Source organism: Corapipo altera, unplaced genomic scaffold (assembly GCF_003945725.1).
Source record: "Corapipo altera isolate COAL_440 unplaced genomic scaffold, ASM394572v1 142, whole genome shotgun sequence".
NCBI lineage: Eukaryota > Metazoa > Chordata > Aves > Passeriformes > Pipridae > Corapipo > Corapipo altera.
In genome coordinates, this window is record NW_020884966.1 from 1,562,024 (window position 1) to 1,587,109 (window position 25,086).

The 25,086-nt window shown below is 46.8% G+C and overlaps 1 protein-coding gene across 3 annotated transcripts in view; it reads left to right on the forward strand.

Annotated features, from left to right (window-relative positions):
- MAP3K3 (mitogen-activated protein kinase kinase kinase 3) overlaps positions 1-23,184 on the forward strand; it is a 42,641-nt gene extending 19,457 nt beyond the window's left edge. The window contains exons 7-17 of one of the 3 annotated variants that reach the window (XM_027664794.1): positions 296-416; positions 4,341-4,474; positions 5,332-5,405; positions 6,943-7,010; positions 7,194-7,286; positions 8,134-8,325; positions 9,854-10,002; positions 11,737-11,868; positions 12,561-12,690; positions 14,288-14,465; positions 23,022-23,184. In XM_027664794.1, coding sequence (XP_027520595.1) covers positions 296-416; positions 4,341-4,474; positions 5,332-5,405; positions 6,943-7,010; positions 7,194-7,286; positions 8,134-8,325; positions 9,854-10,002; positions 11,737-11,868; positions 12,561-12,690; positions 14,288-14,465; positions 23,022-23,169 — 1,419 coding nt within the window. In that variant the 3' untranslated portion in view covers positions 23,170-23,184. Of the gene's footprint in view, positions 1-295; positions 417-4,340; positions 4,475-5,331; positions 5,406-6,942; positions 7,011-7,193; positions 7,287-8,133; positions 8,326-9,853; positions 10,003-11,736; positions 11,869-12,560; positions 12,691-14,287; positions 14,466-16,977; positions 21,364-23,021 lie in introns of those variants that run through there. The other 2 variants (XM_027664792.1, XM_027664793.1) reach the window with 2 other exon arrangements.
- Positions 23,185-25,086: the final 1,902 nt, after the last annotated feature.

The window sequence follows — 25,086 nt, forward strand, 5'->3', positions numbered from 1 at the left end:
CCCTCTGTGTGTCCCACAGGTACCTGTTAATGGCAGGCAGACACTGAGACTTCCAGATCCTGCCCTTGAGGCTGGACAGTGCCTTGCTCTAGTTGTTGGACTCCTGTTACACCATAATTATAAACCTTGCTCTTTTACTACCTTTGTGTTTTCTGAAGTTAATAAGATTTCAGGCTCTAGAACTGTTGCTCAGCTTCTTTCAGCTACTAAACATAATGATATTTTTGGGACTGTGGCCAGGCTGCTTGAGCTCCTCAGTCTCATTTTATTTTATTCTTTTCATTTTACCCAACAGACCAGTTCTTCACCCCATTCTGGACTGCCCAAACAAGTGAGGATTAAAACTTCCCAGTCTGTGGGGGATGTGAGCACACCCTACCAGCAGCCAGAACCCAGAAGCAGGCATCTGTCTGTCAGTGAGTATTTTTGCCACTTTCTGCATGGTTTTGTTTGGTGAAATGTGTCATTTGGGCACTAATGTTTATGGTATGGCATTTATGAGAGCTGGGAGAAATCGAAAGGTTATTCTAGGACAGGGCAGTTCATTTTCAAAAGCTCTTCATATGTTTACAGTAGAATGTTTCAGTTCCTTACTGAGTTGTTGAACAGCTGAGGAGCTGCTGAAGGGGGTGTCCTAAAGCCAGATCCATTGTGGTTAGAAATTTGGAAAGCTGATGTGAGTCCATGAAGGATTTTGTTTACATTGGCCATTTCAGTTCATGAAACCCAGATATGAGGGGGTTTTATGTTGGGCTTTGGAATCTCTCCTGACTCCTGTAATCAAGCATTTTACTTGGAATCAGGGAATTACTACTGCATATCCAACCAGTGTCCTCCACAGAGTTCCCTAACCTTTCACTCCTGGAATTACCAGGAGAGTAGAGCACAAGGTGAATAGCAGAGGTACACAAAAGATAGTAAGAAAAGTCAGAGTATTATGTACCTTTGTCTCATTTCCCTTGGGTTTCTCTTAGCTGAGTGAACTGCTGTTTAGTGGAAAGGTCCATGTAAGACTCCTGTAATTTTTACCTCTATCTCTGGTAGATTTGTCTGATTCCTCCCAGTTTCTGTGTTAATAACTGTGCAACTCTTTATAACTGTGCAGCACTATTCAAACCTGTGCTTGAAGGATGCTCAAAACTGTTAACTTTTTATATCAAAAACTAAAACATCTGAAACAGCTTCAAAGATACATGGGTCCAAAAAAAAAAAAAGTCTGTGATTTAGGATTTAACTCCTTGGTGTGAAGGCCAGTGAGCAGTGAAAGAGCAGGAGGAAGGTGAGAGAGCATGAAGATGGTGTTCTGTGTAAGTTGCTGCTGCTTTACAAGTGAGAAAAGGTAAATTTTGCTGGAAAGAGAAGCAGAGGATGATTCTGTTTGTTCCAACAGCTATTTTGGGCTTGTCATATCTAATGCTTCAGAGGACAGGTGATGCAAGTCACAATGGGAGTATCAGGAGCTGGGAATGGCAGGCTTGTTTTATTGGCAAGTTCTTCTCCGTGGCAGAGGACCTCTTTCAGTTTTATTAACTCTGTAAACTTTAGCCATAATTATTACAGGGTTTTAAATCAGTATTTGCAATGCAATGTAAGTGTAAAGTAATAAATGTAAAGTAATAAAGGACTTGAGAACTAGACCAGTAGTTCTCAGTGTGCAGCTTGTCTAACAAACCTGTCAGGACTCTGCAGATCCCCTTTTGTGCAGTTTGCTTTTCTGAAGCAGCGAACAAACAAAGAAGTGCTGAAAGCTTGTGAAGTACGTGACTGAAACGAGGACAAAAAGAGTTTTCCCATCCTTCCTAGTTTGAGTTAATGTGCATAAAAAAGAGCAACATTCCTTGGTCCTGTGAAGAAGGCAGTGATGTCCATGCACGTCTGAACACCACGTTTCTTTTTTCACAGACAATTTCAATGCCAAAAATATTTAATATATATATATATTTCTCCTTTACTGGCATTCTGAGGTATCCAGATAATGGTGCCAAAGCCAACAGACTCCAGTGAGTGTCTGTCATGAGTAAACTGTGTAGTAACAAGGGGCCCCTTCTGTGTCCTGGTTGTACAGACTCTCTCCTCTCATCCCAGCTTGTGGATGCTCTCTGTCATTCATCACTCAAGAAACCATTAGTTTTGTTTTCTGAACATGTCAAAGTACCAGACTGTTCCTTATGAAGAGTTCCAGTTCTGTCAGAGGTCTGCTGGGAATTTGGCAACAGCTCAGTCTTGCATCGATTTCTTCTTCACTTCTCTTTCCCCGTCTTTGATTTGGAAAAGGAATGGGCTCTGTTTCGGTGTTTCAGGCATAGAAACTCTCCTATTCTCACCATGTGATGCAATGAAAGTCCAAAGCAGTGCTCAACAAAAGCTTTTTGCAGAGATCCATGTAGTTCCTGTCCTCCAGAGTGGATGGGCCTCGAGCCTGCTGTCACCAGTTCAGAGGTTTGGAAGTAAAGATAACTTTTATTTAAAAGAGGAGGGGGGAAAAAAAAAAAAAGAAAAAGTTGCTAAGCATTCTGGCAGCACTTGTGTTTTTTCCACTCACTTCCTTTGATATACATGGATTTAGTGCCGACTTCCTTTTCCTGCCCAGGGCTGGGGGCCTTTCCACAACAGCGGCTGGGCCGGTGCCAGCAGGGCCTGGGCTCGCTCTGGGCCAGCCCTGGATTGTGTCGGAAGGAGTGAAAGTGCTCCCGGGCCTCGGGGCAGCCCCACGGCAGCTCCCGGGTTTGTCTCCACAGCACTGGGCTCCAAACGTCACGGGAGCCCCGTGGAGCTGCTGGGAAAATGGGGTGGCAGCTCCGAGCAGCAGGTTGTGGACTCGGTGATCTCGGGTGGTCTCAGAGGTCTTCTCCAACCTTAATGGTTCCATGATTCTGTTAATCCCTTTTTTTCACCTGGTTCACCCCCCATGCACTCCTAAGTCATGCCAGCATTCTTTTTCTTTGTGCAGTCCTCTCAAAGGTGTTCTCTGCTTTTCATCCCTCTCAAAGGTGTTCTCTGCTTTTCATCCCTCTCAAAATTGTGTTTTATGCTTTTCAGCCCTTTCAAATGTGTGTTTTCTGCTTTTCAGCCCTCTCAAAGGTGTGTGCTCTGCTTTTCATCCCTTTCAGAGGTGTGTGCTCTGCTTTTCATCCCTTTCAGAGGTGTGTTCTCTACTTTTCATCCCTTTCAAAGGTGTGTTCTCTGCTTTTTAGCCCTCTAAAAAGTGTGTGCTCTGCTTTCCAGTTCTCTTCTGCCAGCGTTTGCCTTCACTCTTTATTACAACAACCTCAGTAGAAAATATTTTCCTTGGGAGAATATTTGCTGATCTTTACCCATCTTTCACAGCACCTGAGTACACACAGTTAATTAAAGACAGTGTTGTAAAAAGCACAGCTTGAGAGTTGATCCTCAGCTGCTCTTCCTGACTTCATGGGTGACCTCAAGTAGATTGACTGGACCACAGCAGTTCTAGGAGCTCACAGTGGGAGCTGCAGGTGGATAAGTCACTGCAAAAAGGGGATTTGTTTCTTCCTGTGTCTAAAGTTTCATCTTCTTTGAGGTCTGCAAGGAAAAAATAAATCCTAGGGCTGAAGTTTCTCTCAGTAGGTAGCACAACGGAAACACTTTAGGTAGTACCATTAATAGATGATTAAACTATTTTTCTCATCCTTTGGCCCCTAAACACACTCTCTATCCCTCCAGTTATCTCATCCAATTAACAGGAATTGCAGAGTTAACCTCCATGTGGTTTTGCCCAAACCAACCACACAGTTTGATTTTTCACGCAGCAAACCAGAAATGTTGGGGTTGTTTCCAAAGGTGACAGTGCTCCCGTGTGACACTGGAGTTGCTCAGTGTCACTGTAACTTGCTCAGCTGATGCTGACTAGCAGGAATGTGCTGTCACTCAGGATAAATTGTACTAACTGATGCAAACTTAGAATAAAGACAGAAGGTGGGTTGCCTTGACAAGTGCTTTGTTTAGTGGAGATTGGCAATGAAGTTCACGCTCAAAAGCCAGGGATTCCTGGAATCCTCTGCCTTCCCTGAGGTACTGAAATTACACTCAGAAAGTCGAGCAGGAGAGGTTAGGAAGAGCAGAAGCTGTGTTAGGAGCTTCACCAGTAATCATGTGGTGTCTAAAATGTCATCAAACAGTTTGCTCATCAAACAGTTTGTTTTTTGACATGACCCCTCCTGGTTCCACATCTGTCCAGGCTGTCAGGATCATTCCAGAGCTACTTGTGGTCATGGAGGTGGAGGTCTGGTGTTAGAGGAGATACTTAGATTTTTTGTCCATGCATGTGCAGTCTCATTCCAGCAGCATAAATCTAAGGAATATCCTTCTCCCTGAACCAGGCTCCCAGAACACAGGGAGGAGTTCCCCCCCTCCGGGGTACGTTCCGGAGAGGCAGCAGCGCATCGCCCGCCAGGGATCCTACACCAGCATCAACAGCGAGGGGGAATTCATCCCAGAAACCAATGAACAGTGTGTGAGTATGAGCAGGAGGGTGGGAAAAAGCACGTCCAGCTTGTTCAGGAACTCTGCTGGGATCTGGGCCCTCCTTTTCACTCCCCAACATTCACCAGCTGTGGTTGCATCAGCACCGTGAGGACACTGGAGCAAATTGCCCAGAAAGTTGTGGCTGCCCCATCCCTGGAAGCATTCAAATCCAGGTTGGATGGAGCTCTGAGCAACCTGGTCTAGTGGAAGGTGTCCCTGCCCATGGCAGGGGGTGGAAGTGGGTGATCTCTGAGGTCCTTTTCAACCCAAACCGTTCTGGGATTCTAAAAGTGCTGCTTTGTGCATTTAAACTGCTTCCAGTTGCAGCTGTGTAAGTTCAAAGCCTTTGGGCTGCCAGAAGCAGTTGCTGTGTGTGCTGGGCATTGCCTCTCCACTGACTGAGCAGTTCTGGGGCTGTCACACATGTGTGCTCTGGTTTCCTAGTGCCAGGTTTGGGTGACCCTCTTGCTTTTGAAACTCTGCTCTCCATTCAGAAAAGTAGGAAGTGAGGCCAAAGGGCGACTCACAGGTGGAGGCAGCAATGCAGCAGCACCAGCAGAGACTGTTCCTGGAGGCAGTTGGGATCAAAATGCAGCACAAGGCTGACTGAAACTTCCATTTTACACAGCAGAGTCCTTCCAGCACCTAAAGCAATGTCTCAAATTTGATATGAACTCAATTTCTGTGGGAGATAAGGGGAAAATGTGCATTTAAAAAGGTTTAGACTCCCTTCCTCAGCTGGACTTCCTCCAGACAAGCAGTGGTGGGCTCTGATCCTCTTGTTCTGAGCCTCTCCTGAGCACTGGACTGCACTGATGTTGCCTTGTGATTTCTTCTGTGTTGCAGATGCTGGACCCTCTAAGCAGTGCTGAAAACTCGGTGTCAGGAAGCTGCCAGTCCTTGGACAGGTCAGCAGACAGGTACAAATGTACAAACTGGTAGGAATATGTGTGCTCAGATTGAAATGCCAGTGCTACTCAGGCAAAAGTCTGTTTTCCATCTCATAAATTTTCTTGGAGATAAAGAAGAACTTATTTCCTACCTATATCCCAATATATTTCTTAAAGAGAATTAACTGTGTCTTAAGGCTGTTTTATTTTCTGGCAAAACCATAGACCAACAAAACTGGTGCTTCAGTGGCTTTATGTTTTAGATACAGAGTTCTAAAGTGAGCAGTCTGTGTGGAGCCAACGCTCTGAGAACATCTGGCTGCAGGGGATTTAAACCTCTTCTAGACAAGGCTTTACTTGTTCACTTAAAAAATAAAATGACAAAAAAATACCCCAAACTATTCTAAGGTTACAGAAATAGATCATTGCACTAGATTGCTATGTCCTGCAAGATACAAAATTAATTCTATAGGGAGGCTCTTTGAAGAAGAGTTTGTCATAGGTTGATGCTCTGAGTCTTTTTCTTCCCTATTTTTGCTGTTGGTGTTGCTTGAGGTGCTGATGGGCAGCCAGAGGTTCTATTAACTTGAATAGCAACTGTGGCTTCCCAGCACCTGTAATACTGGGCTTCAGCATGGTTTTAGGATTCCTCCAAGCTAATTCCTGTAGGTAATGTGTGTTTTTATGTCAAGCACTTGAGGTTTGGATTTGAAGCCATTCACTTCCTCCAGTTTATGGAGTCATAAGGAAACACTTGGAGTTAACTGTGTGTGTGCATGGATTCATTTGTTGAGGGGACGTTGCTGATTTGTTACCTGTCCTCCTCTCCCCTTTCTCTGCCTTAAGTGAAGAAGGGGAAGCAATAAAAAGCTTTCCTGGTTATTTGTTGCTGGAGTGGCATCATCTGGGAAAGCTGTTGTTTGTGCAGTGGGGAAGGAGTCTCGTTTGGGAGTCTGAAAGCTCTGTGAGGCTGTGCCATTTACACTGGTTAACAAAACAAGTGCCAGTAGCATGGCTTTGGCACAGATTGAGTTTGTGTAATCTCTTGAGGTGTGAAAGACCTGGTGCCAAGCAAGGGGCCTTCCTTAGGCTTGCTGGGGAGGGTTGGAAGCAGTGTTGGTGTTCAGGCTCTTGTGCTGCTGGAGAGAGGAAAGTGCACCCAAGTTTTCATGAGAGGAACTCTTGTCCCTCGTGGTAAATCTCTGCTGCCCTGTAAACAGTGTGCTGCAAGTGCTGCCCTGTTCTGCTCTTCCTCTCAGCCTTGGTTTTAACCTTCCACTTCCCATGTCTGAAGGAGTCACTGAATCTTATACCACAGACTGGGGAAACACTGAATAAATGGCTTAAAGGGAACAGAAGAGCTGACTGCCCACACTGGGAAACAGTCTGGTTAGCTGGGGCTTAGCCTGGCTTTAGCTTTGCAGATGGAGCATAAAATCATTGCAGGGACATGGGTTTGAGAGTCACCATTTCCAATCTGCAAATGTATTCACTCGTGTTTTTAAAGCCCGTGTAGGTTTTGCTCTGGTGGGCAGCAAAACTTATTCTTGCCTTCTTTCTTTACTAGTCCTTCTTTTCGGAAGTCACGGATGTCAAGGGCACAAAGCTTTCCTGATAACAGACAGGAGTTCTCAGGTATGTCACTGCTACAGAGGTTGCTGGCATTGTATAAATAGAACAACTGGGGATGTGTTGACTGAAAAGCTATGAAGTTATTTATGACCTCTTCCTAAAACCCTGCTGCTACAGGGAAATTTTGTCATTAGGAGTTACACTTTTTGAAGGAGGCCTCACTCCTGTCTTTGCATCTCCCTGCAGACCGTGAGAATCAGATCTATGACAAAGCAGGGAAAGGTGGGACTTACCCGCGGCGCTACAACGTCTCCATGCAGCACAAGGACTACAATGATGGTGAGTTGTTCTAGGACCTTCAGTTCCAGGCTGGAAAAATAACAATGGCAACCTCTAGGGATGAGTGTAATTCCCAGCTGAAGAGCCTGGAAGTGCCCTGGGCCCTGCAATGAGTGCTGGGGTTGATGGTACTGTGCATGATGCCTCATTTTCGTGGAAACACTCTATGGTTGTTTGTAATTCTTGGTTTACTTTGTAATTCTTTGTTTACTTTGTGCTTTCTGGGAATATCCAGGCTGATCAGGGACTGCTGGGCTTGGGCAGTGGACAGAGTTATTAGCCTTGCCCGTGTGTAGCAGGTTCCTACCTCAGGGATTCATTATGCTTTGCTAATTCACAATGCAGACTTGTTTCTGGGTCTTTTAAATGTAGCAGGGACTTAAAGACTTACATCTCTGCTCCTCACATGGCTTTGTGCAAATTAACCTCTCAAAATTTCATGAGGTACAAGTCACCATAATCTTTGTTTATGGTTTTTATTTCCAAGTACGTTTTATTTCCAGGCACGTTTTCTAGAAAGTCATTCCGGGAGTCATCGTTAACCAGCCTCAGAGCTTGTGTGGTAGCCTGTAAACCAGATTGTTGGTTTGGAAGGCAGGTTTAGATCTTGCACCACAGCACTTGAGGGCATTACAAAGTGTTCTCTGCCTTCTGCTCTGGGAGTGATCCAGAGCTGTACTGAACTCAGGCAGCACCAGCCCTGAACCGTTATATTTTTGCATCTCGTCTGTTTGGCAGCAGCTTCTGCTCCGTGGGATCAGAGCAGAACGTGCTTCTTCTCTCCCTTCTCCTCCATCACCTTCCACTTGCAAACATCGATTTCAAATTTTTACCGTTCCCCCCCCAGGCCGGAGGACGTTTCCCAGGATACGGCGTCACCAAGGGAATCTTTTCACCTTGGTCCCTTCCAGTCGTTCCCTGAGCACCAACGGGGAGAACCTGGGCCTGGCGCTGCAGTACCTGGACCTGCGGGGCCGCCTGCGCAGCGCCGACAGCGAGAACGCCCTGGGCGTGCAGGAGAGGAACATCCCCACCAAATGTAAGCGCTCCCTGACCCCAGCTGGGAGCTCCAGACCCAACATGTAATTTGATTTTAACAAGCCATTAGAACCACATGGTCACCTGGCTGTGTTTTGAGGCCAGCTTGTCTCACCTACAAGACACGTCTTCGTTTTCTTCTCTCTTTGTTTTTTCCTCCACTGTGAGCTGGTTTTTCCTTTAGAAAGCCTCGGAAATTCAGCAAAGAAGTAAAAAAAAAAAAGACTCCATTGCATCTTTTCAGGGCTCTTAAAACAGTCAGACAGGCTTGTTTATTTTCTTGATACATTAACATTTGTAGTCAGGCTTATGGGTTACAGTTATTTTACCAGTTGAGAGCTATATATATTTCACTCGCTCTTAAGTAGGAAGATTTACTTCTGTTGTAATAGAATCCCTGAGTTGGTTTTTTGGACAACTTTCTATTATAAAAAAAGAAATGGAACATAAATCATTACTGATGAACTTCAGATATCCCATACAGTAATTTAGGGATCAAAATGAAGAGAAAGCTTACAACACTAAAATACTGACTGGCAGTAAATCTGATTAAATTAGACATGGCAAAGCTAATCTCTCAGCTCTTCTACATTTTCACACTGTCCAGATGGCTGGTTCCTGTCTTTGTTTTTAGAGTTTCTTGTTAGATACAACATAATTGGATGCATTGCACTGCAGGAGACTGGTAGTGTTGCTTTCAAAGTTGGAGCTGAAGCACTGGGTTTGGAGTGATATGCTTTGGGATTTAGGGCAGTCTGGAAAACTGGGCTCAGGAGACTGCTGCCTGTGGAATGTGAGGACTCCTAATTCCCTGTGGATGTAACCTCCTGCTGGGGTGTTGGAGGTGGCTGCTTTAGCTGGGTCTAGTGTATATTTTTACTGGAATCTGGTAGTTGAGCAGCTGAAGAAGTTGCACAGGCTATGCTAACCTTACAGCCCCCACTTTATCACTGTCTAGTAGGGGATTATAACTTTAATTTTTCTGCTGTAGAGAGAGCTTTGCAGTGAAATCCTTCTCACAGGAGAAGGAACCTTGAGCTGCCTTGACAAAGACCTCAGAATAATGTCCTTCAAGTTGTCCCAGCAGTGTAAGTCATTCCCAGCTGGGTGGAATTGATTTAGCAGGGCCAATCCAGCTCTTCCTCACCTGATGCCTGTGATAACTCCAGGTCAAGGGTTGGAAGATGCTCTTTAAGTGCTACACCATCTCTTAAAGCAGTGGGTTTGTAGAATCCACCTGCTGGCAGAATGAAATTTCATCAACCCCATCAAATAACTTTTCTGCAGTACATATTTGCAGGATGTTTTGTGGTTTCATTTTAATGGGACACCAGTCAGCAGGTCCTGAGATGGTTGGATTCTGGTCAGAGCTCTGCCACTGACTCCCTTACGCCGGGAGAGCGCCTCGTGTTTGTTCAGCTGCAAAACACCTGGGTCAATCCCAGTGTGATGGAGATGGGTCCTTGAAAAGACAACCGTGGCTTTTAAACAGTGTAATGAAATGAGGAATTATTACTGTTGTCTTTTAGCTCCAAGTGCTCCAATAAACTGGCGACGAGGGAAGCTGCTGGGCCAGGGCGCCTTCGGCCGCGTGTACTTGTGCTACGATGTGGACACGGGCAGAGAACTTGCAGCCAAACAGGTCCAGTTTGATCCAGAGAGCCCTGAAACCAGCAAGGTAATCCTCATCCTAGCTTCTAAAATCCTGCCAGATCCTGCAAAATGCCTCTATCTGTCTGTCCTTAAAAGCTGGCATCTTATATTTAGTTCCTACTAAGGTTTCGAGTCATGTGGAGAAGAACAGGAGCCATTTAAAAATTACTTTTTTGTATTATTAACTTCAGCCTGAAACTAAAATCCATTTTCTGGCTTCAGTTTTGGCTCTCCTTTCTCAGCTTTCTGGTTTGTTGCCAGGTTACTTGAGGAATACTAGACTGCCCTGTGTTCCTGGTTAGACATGGATGTGAATGAAACTAAACCCAGAAAGAGCAGGAGTTTTTTTTCTTTTTTGAGCAAAAAAAGCTGCTTGCACTTGCAAAATCCACTTCTGGGTTTATGTCTTACACCCTGTATCAAGTGTGTTAATTACCAGTTTTCACTTCTGAATTCTCCCTGTCCTTGAAACAAATTGAGCTGTGCTGTGTAAATTAATCAAGAAGAGGGATGTGACAACACATTAGAAACAGTGGAGATGGGAAGGGGCACCTTGAAGTTAAGGGATAGCACACAACTCCCTCACAGTGGGTGCAGCTGGAATGGCTGTTGGGTTCTTTGCTTGTGTTTTAACAATGTACCAGTATCCCAATATTGAACAAGTTCACTTTGAGCTGGAATAACTGATCCATGAAGATTTAATTATTCTGATTTTATATGAGATACTGGTGCCAAGATAAGTCTTAAATTGGGAAGTTCTAAGTTCTAACATGTCTCTGCTGTAAATCAGACAGTAACTTTGAGCCAAGGAGGAACAGGCTGGAAAATATCCTGAAGGCATTGAAACCCCAAACCTTAAATTATCACTTGGCCTGATCAAGCAGCTTCCTGTGGTTCCATGTGTCCCTACAGCATCCAAGTCCTTGCTCTGAGGAGCTGCATCCTCTCCCAGAGTGAGAGAGCTGAACCTGACACCTTCCAGGGGGAGGGCTGGAAAGAGTTAAGTGGGACCAATTTGGGGGAAACCATTGTTTCCATAAATTCTTGTGCTTCAGTACTTTTGATGTACCTCCTGCTCATTCCCTGGATTCAGCAAGAACTGGATACTTTTCCTGGGCAACAAACATCTGTGATTCCATCTGAAATTGCTGGAGAGCCTCTTTGCCTTTGTGCTGTGATACCCTGTTGTCTGTGGGATGAGCAAAGCAAAGAATCAATTTGATGTACAGAGCTGCAGATTCCTTGAAGTAAATAAGAGAGGAGACCTTTTGTAAGGTTGATTCCAGTAAAATCATCAGTGCAAATCAGGGCAGGACTGGGTGACAGAAGTTTAGGAACTCTCAGCACCTCTGGTTTTGCTCTCTAAAGAGCTGAGATTCCTACAGGGGGATTCCTGACAGTTCTGTAGCTGTAGTCAGAGCTGCTTAATAATTAACACTCCCTGCCCTCAGCTCAGTGTGAGAAGTGAGGTTATACCTGTGTTGTGAGTGAAGAAAATCAAGTCAAGAAACAAATTTTTTCTGGTACTAAATCCATATATGATACTACCTTTTTTCCATCTAAGCTCCCACACCAATACTTGCCTGCTGATTACACAGCAAGGATTCATGTGAAGCACTGGTAGTGTTTGCCTTTTCCAATGCCATGGATTTGACTTTTCAGTGCAGTAGTAGTTTCATCCTGCCAGTGACATGACAAATTTATTAGGATGGACTATTTCCTGGGTCTGCAGCCTTGTTTTCTCCTTCAACATCCATAGGAAGTGAGTGCCCTGGAGTGTGAAATTCAGCTGCTGAAGAATCTCCAGCACGAGCGTATTGTCCAATATTACGGCTGCTTACGGGATCGGGCAGAGAAGACCTTGACCATCTTCATGGAGTACATGCCAGGGGTAAGAGCTGGCACAGGCAGCACAGTCATGGATCACAAAGGGAGATCTGTGGGTTTGGTAGTTGGTTTATTAGTTGCTGTGATCCCCCTGACTGTGTCATCCACCTTAGACCCTCTTAGGGCTGCCCCTTCTCATCCTGGGTTATAAAGCCACCACTTTAATTTTATTTATGTCCAAGTAACCTCTTTGGGTTTTTTCCTTCAGTGTCTTGTACTTGAAATACGTTCTCTTTATTAGTCACTAAAGCCAGTTCTTTTGTTCAGTCTAAATTTGTCCTACCAAAGTACTTTAGAGGACTTGGACCAGCTTGTAAATCTGACAACTGAATTACAGTCATGATACAGCAAATGAGGCTAAAACTGACCCTGCAAAAAGGGAGACTTTTGACCTGGATCAGTCTGCTGAGCTGTTTTATTGCTTGTCTTCACAACCAGTTCTACCAGCAGGGAGGAAGCAGACAGAACCTCCTTATGCTATTTTTGCCATGAAACCTGTCCTTGCCGTTCTTTAGAAGGGCTCCTTAGGGCAAGATGCTCAGAGAGCCTCATGGGAAGGCTTTAGAAGAGGCCAAAATTCACTACTGGGCTGGTTGGGTGTATAACACAGTCATGGCTCGTGAGAATCGAATGGGGGCTGCAGGATCTGTGGTCTGTCATTTCTTTGCCAACGTTTTCTGTTTGCTGTTGGTGCAGGGGTCGGTGAAGGACCAGCTGAAGGCGTACGGAGCCCTCACGGAAAACGTCACCCGGAAATACACCCGGCAGATCCTCGAGGGAGTCTCGTACCTTCACAGCAACATGATTGTGCACAGGGACATAAAGGGTGAGATCAGCTGCTGATTTAGATGTACCACGTGCCAAAGAAACTCTGTAAAGAGACCGAGTGTTAAGAACTCAGTGTCCTGGCTGGGGCTTCTGAGCATTGCTTTGCTCAGTTATCCCGGTTTGGTCTTACATCCAAAGGGCTTAGGGAAGGTCATGTTCTTGGCTGGGGAAGGGAAGTTGGGGTGTTCTCTCTACAGGACCTGAAGGAAGTTGGTTATAGTAAGGAAGTCGGGAAGCCTCTAGTTCTTAGGAACACTCCTCACCTTTCTCTCACACTCTGGCAAGGCCAAGCTGAGTTGACACCTGACTTTCACTGATCCTTAAGCCATGTCTATTTTCACTGCAGATTCCCCTCTGATTTCCTCCCAGCTTGGCCACAGTGCTGTTTCTCAGGTGGCTGACATTCCAGTTGCTGTAAGGGCTCCATGCCTGCTCCTAGCAGTCCTGCTGACCTCAGGCCCTTGTGGCTGTCCTGCCTCCTCTGTGTGAGAAACCTCCAGTCTTCCACATAGAGCCTCTGATTAGTTCTTAATCTTCCTCTTCCCAGTATAACCCCATGGAGCCAGCCAGTCTCCTTAGGAATTACTGTCAGCAGATGTGGCAGACACCACACAGACTTTTCTGTGCCCTAGAGGGACCAAGAGGGTTGGTGGCTGCTGGAAAACTACCCCCTTGTTCCTGCCTATGAATCTTCATTGCATCCCCTCTAAGCTGGCAGAGAGAAACGAGCTGCTGATCCTTGAATAACACCTTGTGGGCTGCTCACCTGGGGCTCTTTGCCAAATTATCTCCTACCTGGTGGGTTATTCACTGGTTTGCACCCACCTGAGCCAGCCTGTTAACGTTTCCTTCATGGATAATGGACAGACTTGGCATTCTGGACTCAGCTCTTCGAGTGGGCAAGTGAAGTGATAAAACTCTCCCAGCACAAGTGCTGGCTTGAGAAGCAGGGGGATTTCGTGTAGGCACACACCAGATAATGCCAACATGGGGTTCTTGATCTCAGAGTACCTTTGGAGGAAGAATTGGTTTTGGTGTCTAAGCCTCAGTTTGTGTCCACATACAAACTAAGCTCTAAAGTTTTCTTTTTTTCGCTGGTGCTTCATGTTCAGGACCTCTGACCAAGTAAAGTGAAGATTGACTTGTTTATTGTAGGAGTTCAAAGTGGTTTAATTGGCTACATCTGTTACCCAGCTGACCAGAAAGCAATGCTTGCAGTCACCAAAGCAGCATCCCAATAAAATCCTTCTCTCCACAGCTCTGTTCTCTCAGCCTGTGGCCTGGGGGCCCTGCAAGGCTGGCTGAGCTGTTTACAGGCACTGTAACAATGCTGGTGCTGACTCAGCTTTCATTTCCCTCCCCCCTTCACTTCCTTGTGTTTTTTCCCTGAAGTTTTTCCCATTTACAGCCATTAGCAATTGGCTTGTCCACAGCCTGAATCAAAGCAATGGTGTTTAGCAGGTCACCTGAGGCTTAATGAGGAAGGAGCCATACGGTGAACACGGGCGTTTGGGGTTGGACATCGGCTCCGGAGCCGCGGATCCAACAGCTGGACCGCGTGGAAACAGCTGTCTTGGGGTTTTGTTTTTGTGCAGGAGCCAATATTCTCCGTGACTCTGCTGGGAACGTGAAGCTCGGGGACTTTGGGGCCAGCAAACGGCTGCAGACAATCTGTATGTCTGGGACAGGCATCCGCTCCGTCACGGGCACTCCGTACTGGATGAGCCCCGAGGTGATCAGCGGGGAAGGCTACGGGAGGAAAGCGGACGTTTGGTGAGCCTTTAACTTTCTGCCCATAGCTCACTTGATCTGGAGCCACACAAGATGCATTCTGCCATCCCTAAATCCAAACTCACGTTTTGTCTGGATCAGAAGTCGAAGTGAAGTCGTTGGTTTGAACTCAAGGCCTGACCTGCTGCAGGCTGTGCTTTGCAGTGTCAGCGCCCAGCTACTCGTTTAGTTTTTCAGGAACAGTTTTAGTTTTTCAGGGACAGTTTCCACTCATTCCTCCCTTGAACTCATAGCTGGTTTTTTGCTCTCTGACTGGTGCAACGTTGTCATCCTTCTTATGCTCTTGGGTGGGATTCTCGGGGTGTCTTGTGCAGGACCAGGAGTTGGGTTAATGATCCTTGTGGGTCTCTTCCAGTGTAGGATATTCTGTGACTCTGATATATCCCTTAGAAGAGCAACTGAAGGTTGTTTAGGGAGAGCCCATTCATTTAGTTACAAAATGAGTTATGCTTAAAATGTACTGGAAATGAATAGAATTTGAACTTAAAAGGAAAGATGCCCAAAGCTGGAATAACACAAAAGATCCAGATCAGATCAGAGATGATCTGCATGAATGGAAACTGTGGCTATGCTGTTATTGGCACAGCCAAGAAACAGCCTCTATCAAAAGAGAAAAATGGTCCTGTGCCAAAATGTTGGGTTTGGAGGCCTTAAAAAGGTGAGATTATAAACCTAAACTGAACAACAGCAACAAAAGGTCTGTTTGTGCCTCCACAGTAAAGAAAGGCCTGTTCCCTGAATAAGCAGGGAGTGGAAATGCAGCTGAAATGTCTCATGTGGAAAGAGTTAAGCTCTGCAGACTCCCCCAGCTGGGATGCTTGGGGAGAGATTGGAGCACGTGCCCTTCCCCCTGGGCTGATGCAGTTGTGGATTTCCTCTTGCTGCTGACATTGGTCCATTCCCATCAAAGAGTCGCTGCCGTTGGCTGGGCTCCAGGTCCTACAATCCCAACCATTCTTTAGGGGGGTCAGAATTTTCCAGTGCAGTTGGTCCCAGGGTGGATGTGTACGGCCGAGGGGCTCAGAAACGTAACAGATCCATCCACCTGGCTCTGAGCCACTGCTGCAGGCCCCTCTCCAATTTTCTTTTTCCTAAATAGCAGAATATGTGAGCTATTTGTTATTGCTGGAGTGACTTGACATGAAAAACATTCCTGCTGTTTGCTGAATATCTTAAAGAAACCGGATCTGCTTAAATGGTATAAATCAGTCTAAACAATAACACATCCCTGCTTGCTTTTGAGCAAACCCCCAGCACTTCAGCACACATGGTTTGCATTTTCTGTACTCTCCTCTAGTAAAGTCTGAAATGGCTGGAAAACTGTAAAATTTTCACGTTGGATTTTAGATCTTGTCGAGAAATCGGTTCTTGCATATTCACTGAATTTAATTCCTTTCCTTCCTTGCCTTGGCAGCTGATGCAAGTCTGCCTCTGAAAATGTCTTTTCCTTGTTTTTCACCTCAAAAAAGGGTTTAGTTTAAAGGTAGAGGAGGCAGTTTTGCCTTCTTAATGGAAAGATGTGATAAAAACACAGGACTGGATATTAAAAGTTCACTGACTGCTTTTGCTTAATCTATGGCCTGGAGGAAGCAATTAATCCTTTTGGAATAAAATCCAATCACTGCAGTGCTGCAGAACCATCTTCCCTGGGAAGGTATTGGTGTCACGTTTGCCTCAGAAAGGTGGCTCAGCCATGTCCCCAGAATCATGTTCTTGCCTTGAAGAACCCTGCAGAGCCCCATTAACTTTACAAGGAATTTTTCCTTAAGGTAATGATGCGTCTGTCCCACTGGGATTTAACTTACTGCCTTCCCAGTTTGGAGCTGTTACGACTTTAATTATTTTTTGACTGATGCTTGGTTTCTTGTGGAGGTGTTATTAGGTTGGTTTTTTCCCCACATGGGCATTCCAAGGTTGTGACTGAGAAGAGATTTTGCTGAAATGGCTTTGTGGGGTCACTGAGCTCTGATTCACTGGACCTTGGTTAAAAAGTCTGTTTTCTACCTTGCAACTCAGCAAGTCAAGCACCTGAGCAACCTGATCTAGTGGAAGGTGTCCCTGCCCGTGACAGGGGCTTGGAACAAGGTGAGCTTTAAGGTCCCTTCCAACCCAAGGCATCTTGTGACTCTGTAAGTGCCTTTGAGTTACAACAGTAGCAGCAGCACCTGAAGAACTGAGGTCAGATGGTGCCTTCAGGGACACCTCACGTGTACGTCCTGTCCCCTGTTAACACAAATGTTTCCTGAGAGGAGACTTGGAGCAAAGGGGAGCAGGACAGATGGCACTTGCCAGAGCCACAGTGGGACCAGCCCCCCTGGCTCAGCACTTCCCTGCTCTCCTGGCAGCAGGGAAAGCAGCAGTGCTGGCAGCCCTGGCTCTGAGCTAGAGCCGTTCCCAGAGCTGCACCTTGCTGTTGGCTGCTTGGAAGCTCTCCCTGAACACTGTGCTTTACTGAGTCAATCCTCACTTGTATTTTTCCTTCCTGCTTTCCCAGGAGCCTGGGCTGCACCGTGGTGGAAATGCTGACAGAGAAGCCCCCCTGGGCAGAGTACGAAGCCATGGCCGCGATCTTCAAAATCGCCACCCAGCCAACCAACCCCCAGCTCCCCTCCCACATATCAGAACATTGCCGGGACTTCCTAAAGCAGATCTTTGTGGAAGCCAGGCACAGACCCTCTGCTGAAGAGCTGCTCAGACACCAGTTTGCACAGCTCCAGTACTGAATTACCTCCCTTGCTCGCAGCTCCTGCTGGGCTTTCCATGCCCCGTCTGGTCTCGTTGCAACTGCCCGTTGTGGTGCTGCATCTTCAAAATGCCAACTCAGCTGGCCTAGTCCTTTGGGGAAGTTATGCCAAGGAACTTGGGGTCTGCTCTCGTGCCTGATTCCTTAGTTTGCTGGACTGATGTTCATCCTGCCAAAGGGCTGGATTTTTGCCCTGAGATACCTGGATGTGACCTTGCAGCTGGCTGCGTGTTTTCTGCAGGCCCGGGAATGGGAATCCAACAAGTTGGATCCACTGGTTGAACGTGAAGAAATCTGAAGCCAGGTGGGAACTGGGAGAGCTCCACTCTTCAGAACAGAAACATGCAACAGCCTCCAGACCAGCTCTGTCTGTGTGGGTCCCTGGTTTCCAACGAGGGGCTCCAGAGGCATCTCCAGTCCCTGAATCCAGCCCAAAGCCATGTGTCATGGAGCATGCGCTCGCTATAGTATGATATATTTTTCTTAAGTATTCAGCATCTGAAGGTGTTCAGAAAATATTGATTCAAAAGTATGTGAATAGTGTTATTTTATAATGAGCCCATGGATTTTGGGGTGGGGGTGAGGGAGGTCTTTCTAACCAAATGTCAGGATAATCAGAAGAGTTTCAGCAGAATGCAGTCGCTCCAGGGCCTGAGGGAAGGACTCTCCCACTGACGTTGGAAAATCCAGAGCTTGATTTCCAAGGCTTGATCTGCCCCAGCATTAAGGCAGTGTCAGTTTGTGTCCTCATAGCCAACAAATCCGTGCTCCTGCTTCCCTCTCTGGGGCTGCTGGGTCCAAACAAAACCCCTCTGGGAGGGAGTTCTGCAGAACAGCTTCCTGCTGCATCCGTCTTTTTGGCTGGTAACGTTTTACCATCCTTTAAACCAAAGATAGTCCATCTGGTGCCCAGGAATTTCCTTCAGCATTTCTTTGAGCACCTGGCTAATGGAAAATCGAGTTTTTCATGGGTAAATTAGCTGGACGCTTGTTTTTCTTGGGCACAGGAAGTTGGAATGGAACTCAACCCTTCAGTGTGGTTTGTTTTATAGGTATGCAAGTGATTATTTAAGACTTCCATAAAATGCCCAATTTAAATAAGCTTTTTAGGAGTTAAGTCAAACAAGGAACCAGAGAGAACATTTGAAATGGTAGCAAATATCTAAAATTACCTGGAGATCCCCACACAGGTGCCAGCAAAACATATCCAAGTGATTTTGCTTTTGAAAGGTGCCACAAGTCTGAGAACTGAGTTCCTGATGGCCTCAGACCCTCTGTGTTGGTTTAGGCACTAATAATCTGTGTTTCACTCATAAAAGACCATCAGTTTTTAAGTGCTGAGGATTCATGGAGTAATTATAAGTTATCTCTGAGAAATGAAACTAAGAAAAGCAAATGTTAATTAGCTAAAATGTTGCTTTATAAGGCAACACTAAAGGTGTTCTGCTCTTGTATTGGAAACCATATTAAGGCTCCACACACCTCCACTCTTCTCCCCCATAAAAACTTGAAAATTGCTTCATAATGCAGTAAAATTAAATTTTTAAGTGAATGCTAATGGCAGGATAAGGCAACTTTTAATGAAACCAAGCTCCTTGAACACACGATAAATACTGTGTTAAATTTAAAAAAAAGGAAAAAAAGAACCCTAAAAACCCCAACCAGCCAAAAGTCCTGAAAGGATTGAACAATCTGAGGTGTTTTTCCTGTGCCAAACCCAGAGCAATGTACAACCAGTGAGAGCTGGTTTCCCCCCGCACTGCGACAAGGATGCACTGTTGTGCTTGCAGGCACTTAGGAGATACCTGTCCTGAAAGCCCTGGGTCCATAACTTATTTACTTCTAGTGAGAGCACTTCTATTGATCTTTTCCCAGCCTGGAACCTGACTCCAGGTTGCTGAGGCCCTTGGCCTGAGTCCTGGCCTGCACTTCACTGTTGCACTGAGGGGAAGCGAGGGCGTGACACTACTGCTGGGGCTGGGGAGCCTTTCACAGCACTTTGCTGGGGAATGTGAGATCATCCCTGGAGTCTGGCTGACAGGATAAGGGGGATCAGCACTCCTGAGGGGCCCAGCATCACTCTCAGGCCTTGCAGCCAGCACCTAAACATACCAAAGATTGGGATCTTTACTCACCACCCTTCACCCTGCAGCCATGGGGAGCGTGGTGACGTCTGCGGGGGTTTCTCTCTCTCCTTGGCTTGTCCTCACCAAATAGAGACCTTCTCCCGTGATTTTTCCTTGTTATCCCACACGCTGCGTTCTGGGAGAGAACAGGGCATGAGGAAATGGTGTCACTTTTAACGTTTCAAAGCAACTCAATCCTCAGGACCCGTTGTGGCTTTTACCTCATCCGCGTCACGGGAGGCTGATCCAGAGCAGAGCAAAGAGCCCCGGGGACTGATGGGCTCAGTCCTTCCCTATGCTGAGATGTGCCTACTCTGTGTATCCACCTGTATTCCAGCCTGTAGTAATGGAATTAAATAGCTGTACAGTGACAGAGAACATGGGGTGCCAGCTTGGACTTGTGTGTTGCAGCCCCCGGCCCAGCGCCGCCCGTTCGGCACAGGAACAAGCCAAAGCATTACCTGTCTGTTTGGAGATGCACTTTTATGAATGTAGTTTATATCGCTCTTTTTTAGCTCTTTTTACATCATGTAAACAGTGATGCCTCATACTTTTTTTTTTTTATTTATATCGTAAAAGATCATATTTGATGATTTTTATATATATCGACTGTTAACGGGGGGGGAGGGGGGCGGGAGGAGGAGGGGAAATAAATTTGACGCCTTTATGAATTTAAAAAGGAAAAAAAAGCAGCTGGTTTTGCAGAGAATTTGCTGATGGTTTATAACGAGTAGAGCCAAGCCCAAAATGCTTCTTTGTTTCCTCACAGCCCTCTGGAAAAGGAAGATCTGGATTCCTGAGTCCACTCCTCTGGTGAATAACTTGGGGCTGATATTGATCCCGTGGGCTCTTAACAGCCCTGGCAGAAAAAGAGGTTCAAGTGGACATGAATGTAATTATGTCTCAAAATTGAATTATATCTGGCCTCTTTATGCTGGCAGAATTGGGAAAAACTGGGAATAAACTCATTCAGGGGAGGGTGGAGGAGGAGTGCCAGGCTGACAATAAGCTATTGTGTCCAGTCCAAATGTCACGTTGAGTTTCCTGCTGTTCCTTCCAGGGAGGGATATATAGGGAATATTGAGTATTGGGATCCTTGATGGAAGGTGCTGCAGAAATGGAGGATATTCTCTTTGACAAAGAATTTGTCAGAGTCCCAGTATCCTGAAACGGTTGAAACTGGGCAGAAAAATGTCTGAGATTCCCATCAGAGAGGAACTTGGGGGATTTGGTTGTCCCTGAGTTTGTTAGGAAACAAACTGGGGGCATTTTGGGCTTGGTGTGACGATTCTGTGCATTCCAGGTTATTTGCTTGCTCTCCAGAAAATCTGAGCTTTGCCCATTCTAGTGGCAGTAGGTTGCAGCAATTTGGATTTATTTTACTTTTGGAATAATATTCCAAAGGGCTTGATGCTCCAAACAGCTCCTGCTGCCGTTAATTACCAACACAAATTGCCCAGGAGGGAAACTGGTACCTGCTCAGGTGACACATGTTACTTCCAAGTGCCCAGAGCTGAGATAACTTGCCCCATAAAAACCAACATTCCTCTTGTAAACGTAGGTTTGGGTGGGCAAAGGGGAGCTGAGTGAGGTCCCAGGGACTGGGCCTCACTTGGAGCTGGATGGAGAGGGTTGATCTGCCACCTTGGCACCTGCCCTTGGAGCTGGGAGTCAGTCAGGCTTTAATTTTCAGGGAAAAAAAAAACATGTCCTCTGTGTTTTGATGGTGTTTGGGCTTCAGGTGTTTAAACACAGCCTTGTTTAGGAGCAGATCTCACTGGGCAGCTCTGAACTGCCCAGCTGGCAAAGGCAGCTGTGCCAGGGGCAGTTCAGAGGTGAAGGAGAGGATTTATCCTCACCATAAATGGTGCAGAGCAGGGAGAAATGGCTTTAACCTGGATTGTGCAGAAGACCTTGACCCAGTAGTCTCTATATTCCGACCGGGGGCTTGCAGTGCAAAGCCAGGCCAATGTATCGTTTTATTTACAATAAAATTATCATTTATATGAAAGCCTGTGGTGGTGGTGGTGGTTGCAATCCAGCACCTCTTACTTCTGTGGAAGTGGTGCCTCAAGATAAGTCAATAAAGCCATCAACTGTTTCTCCTTCCCACCAAGGACCTTAAATGAAGGAGGAAGTTCTTCCGTTCTGGAGTCTCTCCCTTGGGACAGATGGAGAAGTGTCCTGTTTGTGGTGTTGCCTCTTGGGTCAGGTGAGTGTGTGTCCTCCCCAGAGCTGTCCCTGAGGATTCTGGATGGTCTTGCACTGACTGCACCAGTGATTTGGGACAGGAGAAGCTTTGCTGTCCCTGAGTAGGGCAAGAGAAGGGGGAACCACATACCCAAATATTTTCAGGCTCTGTTTTTTTCCAGCTCACTATCTTAGGAAAGGACAGAAATAGTGCTGCCATAAAGGCTCATTTTTTCCTGTTTAAGCAGCTCTTCCCCTTCAGTGTCACCATCACTTGAGCAGTGTTTGAGTGTCACCAGGGTCCCTTGAGGAACTGGCCTCCCCAGCCCTGACCACAGCCTGTCTCTAATCCTTTTCCCAGGCCGTAGTTGTTGTCAATTAAATACTGAAATGTTTGTCCCTGTAAAATGTGAACAAATCAAGATTAAGGGGTTGACCAGCTGATGCAATAGAAACCCTGCACATGAGCCAAGAACATGTGTGGGGCTTGGGGCTGTGCCAGGACAGATGAGAACCATCAAGTGGAGTCATCCCAGAAGAAAAATGTCTCATGGAACCAGAATAAACCACCTTCCGCTGCCTCCTGACACCCTCCTTGTGTGTCAGAACCCACCAATCCTGCCTTTGCTGAAGGAGGAACTTGGGAATTCTTCATTACCTTCACTTGAGGAGGTTCTTCCCAAGGCTGATGCCTTCCTTCTCTTTTCCACTTGGGGTGTTCCCTGGTGATATTTGCTTTGTGAACATGGGATTCACATCTCAGCCTTGTCTGATGATCTGTTTTCTCCTGGACTCCCAGCCTGCTCACCCCTCTCAAAAATAAGTAGTTCCACAGGAATTCCTCTTTCCATGGATACAGAGTGTGCATTCCTGACTGGAATCTTCCCCATAGAACCACAGAATCTCCTGAGCTGGAAGGGACCCACAGGGATCATCAAGGCCCTGCACAGGACACCCCAAGAATCCCACCTGTCATGTGGTGGTTGAGCAGGGACTGGGAGAAAAAAATACCTGGAGCCTCAAAGGTAGAAATGATCAGCCCCAAAACACTGACTAAAGCACAAAAGAAACGCAGCAAAACCCCTCAATTGCCTTTTTGTTTCTTGTAATTTGTGTTACATGCCTTGGGTTGCCCAAGGGAAGGACTTAAGGTGAGTTTCCTCTCTAAATCCACTTCTGAGGCAAATGAAATTTAAAATCTCTGCAGAGGTTGTGCTGCACTGCTGGGGCTCTCTGTGTTGGGATAGGAAAGTCTAAACCAGGAACAATGACTTCTGGATTTAATATTGGCAGGGTGGGGGTGTGTTGCAATATATTATATCCAGGAAATGCTGGCACGATCCTCTCTCATGTCGCTGGTTCTGCTGCTGATCCCTGCCTGGTGCTCTGTGTCTCATCCAGAGCTGGACATCTGGATGCTATGGATGTATATGGATTTATATGGATTCTTACTGATTTATTTTTTTTCCCCCAAAACAGCTTTTATTACATGAACCTGTTGGCTGGAATTCTTGTGCTCTGGAAAATGTCCTTCCCTGAGCTCGGAGGCAGGTGGAGGATGGAAGCCTCGTGCTCATGTGGAAGCAACAAAAGAAGGTTGTGGTGTGTGGGACACAAACAAAGGTAATTTGTTGCTCATCAGACGTTGGTTTCTTAGGTGGCAAGCCCAGATCTGAGAGGAAGTGCAGGGGTCAGGGATCTCAGGGAAAGGTTCTTCCCCCAGAGGGTGGTTGGCACTGACCAGGCTCCCCAGGGCAGTGGGCACGGCCCCAAGGCTGCCAGAGCTCCAGGAGGGTTTGGACAACGCTCTGAGGGACAGAGTGGGATTGTTGGGCCTGGTAACTCCATCCCTGCAGATTAAACTGCTGGTCAAGGGGAGATTGAAAGGAGAAAACATGGACCTTGTGCTTAGAGATGGAGATCTGAAGGGAGAATGTGCAGTGAGACATCACTGTGCTCAGCAACAGTTTCTGTGAGTGTTATCCAGAGGTTTGCTGGGGGGGGATTTGGAAAGGAGGGTTCTGCTCTCATCATAAAATCAGCTGGATTTTAGCTAAACTTTAGAGACAAAGGAACAATGTTCTGGGCTTTTTTTTTTTTTTCCCTTTTTTTTTTTTAATTTGTCTTGCCAAAACCTCACAGTTGGAGACGTTTTAAGCTGGAGTTTCCGTAGTGCTGCTTCTGATCCCTCCGAGGAAATCTGCACAGTCATTTGTGCAATTGCACCTCTGGAATGTGTCAGAGATAAGAGAAACTCGAGGTGCTTAAAGCATCTCCCCAGGTGTGTTAGCACTGGGTTTTCCCTGTGGGCAGGAGCTGCCATCAGCTCATTCCCTGGGATGGGGCTATATCCCACAGCGTCTCTGTCCCTGTGGGAATCTGATGCTCACTGGAGTCATTTCCCTGCCCTGGGCTGTGGTGCTGGCCAGGTTGCTGCAGCCTGTTTTGGTGGCTGTATCACCTGGGTGTTGGTTCCTGCTCCCAAAATCAGCCCGTGATCCCTCAGCAGCTGGAGACTTCACACCTCCTGCTCCTGCTCCTCCCTGAGTTTGCGAGGGGCAAGTGGAGAATGGCCTTTAGACAAAATCCCAAATTTCACTTGGGGGGGGGGGGGAAGGAGAGAAAGGGAACATTATTACTGTTCTGGCTGGACATTCTCTTCCTCACTGAAGTCAGCCGGAGTGGTTGGAAGTGCTGCTGGTCCCGCTGAGCAGCGAGGGGCAGCGGCCTGTGGGGTGAGGGAATGGGGAAGGGGCAGCGGCCTGTGGGGTGAGGGAATGGGGAAGTGAGGCCGGAGAGAGGCAGGAAGCAGAACAGAGGGCTCTGCTTTCATTTTCTGAGCCGGCTTAGGAAGGAAGGGGCCGAGGAAGGGGCCACAACCCAGCGGCATCACGAGACCCGCTCTGCTCTGAGACCACGAGTGCAGCGGGGCTGCTCAGAGGGGGCTTGTTTTGGGGTGTAAATCTGCCCCCTGCGTGTTGGTGTGAGGAGCAGTCGGCAGCATCGGTGTGGTGGGGACAGTTAAAGCTCTTGGTGAGGCCAAAACCCCCTCAGAGCCTTGCCAGGGTCTGTGCACAGTCCCTGCTGTGCTGGTGGTGGAATCCCACCCAGGAGCCCTTTTAAAGGCCCTTGAGTTAAAAAAGAGAAATAACTCATCCCATATCAGGCTACTGGGGTTATCCAGCAGGTATTGTCCCCAAAATCAGGTGTGACTGTGGCTGTGTGACACCTCCCTGCCCTGGAGGAGCTGCCTGGCTGTGGGTGCACCCCCAGAGCCCCAGAAGGGCTGTGCTGAGGGGGAGCACCCCAGAGACCTGGATTAACAACACATCTCTGGATGTACCATCCCTTCCTCCTGTGGACTAACCATCCCTGTCTCTCTCCCTCTTCCATCCTTATCTCCTGTTTCCATGGCTGTGTCTGGGTTCTCCCAGACAGGACGTGCTGGGTGCAGCTGATGGTATCAGTCAGTGCTGGCACAGGGGCTGTCACAGGCTGCTGCTCTGCTGTGGGGGCTCTGCAAAGTCAGATTTCTGTAGAATTT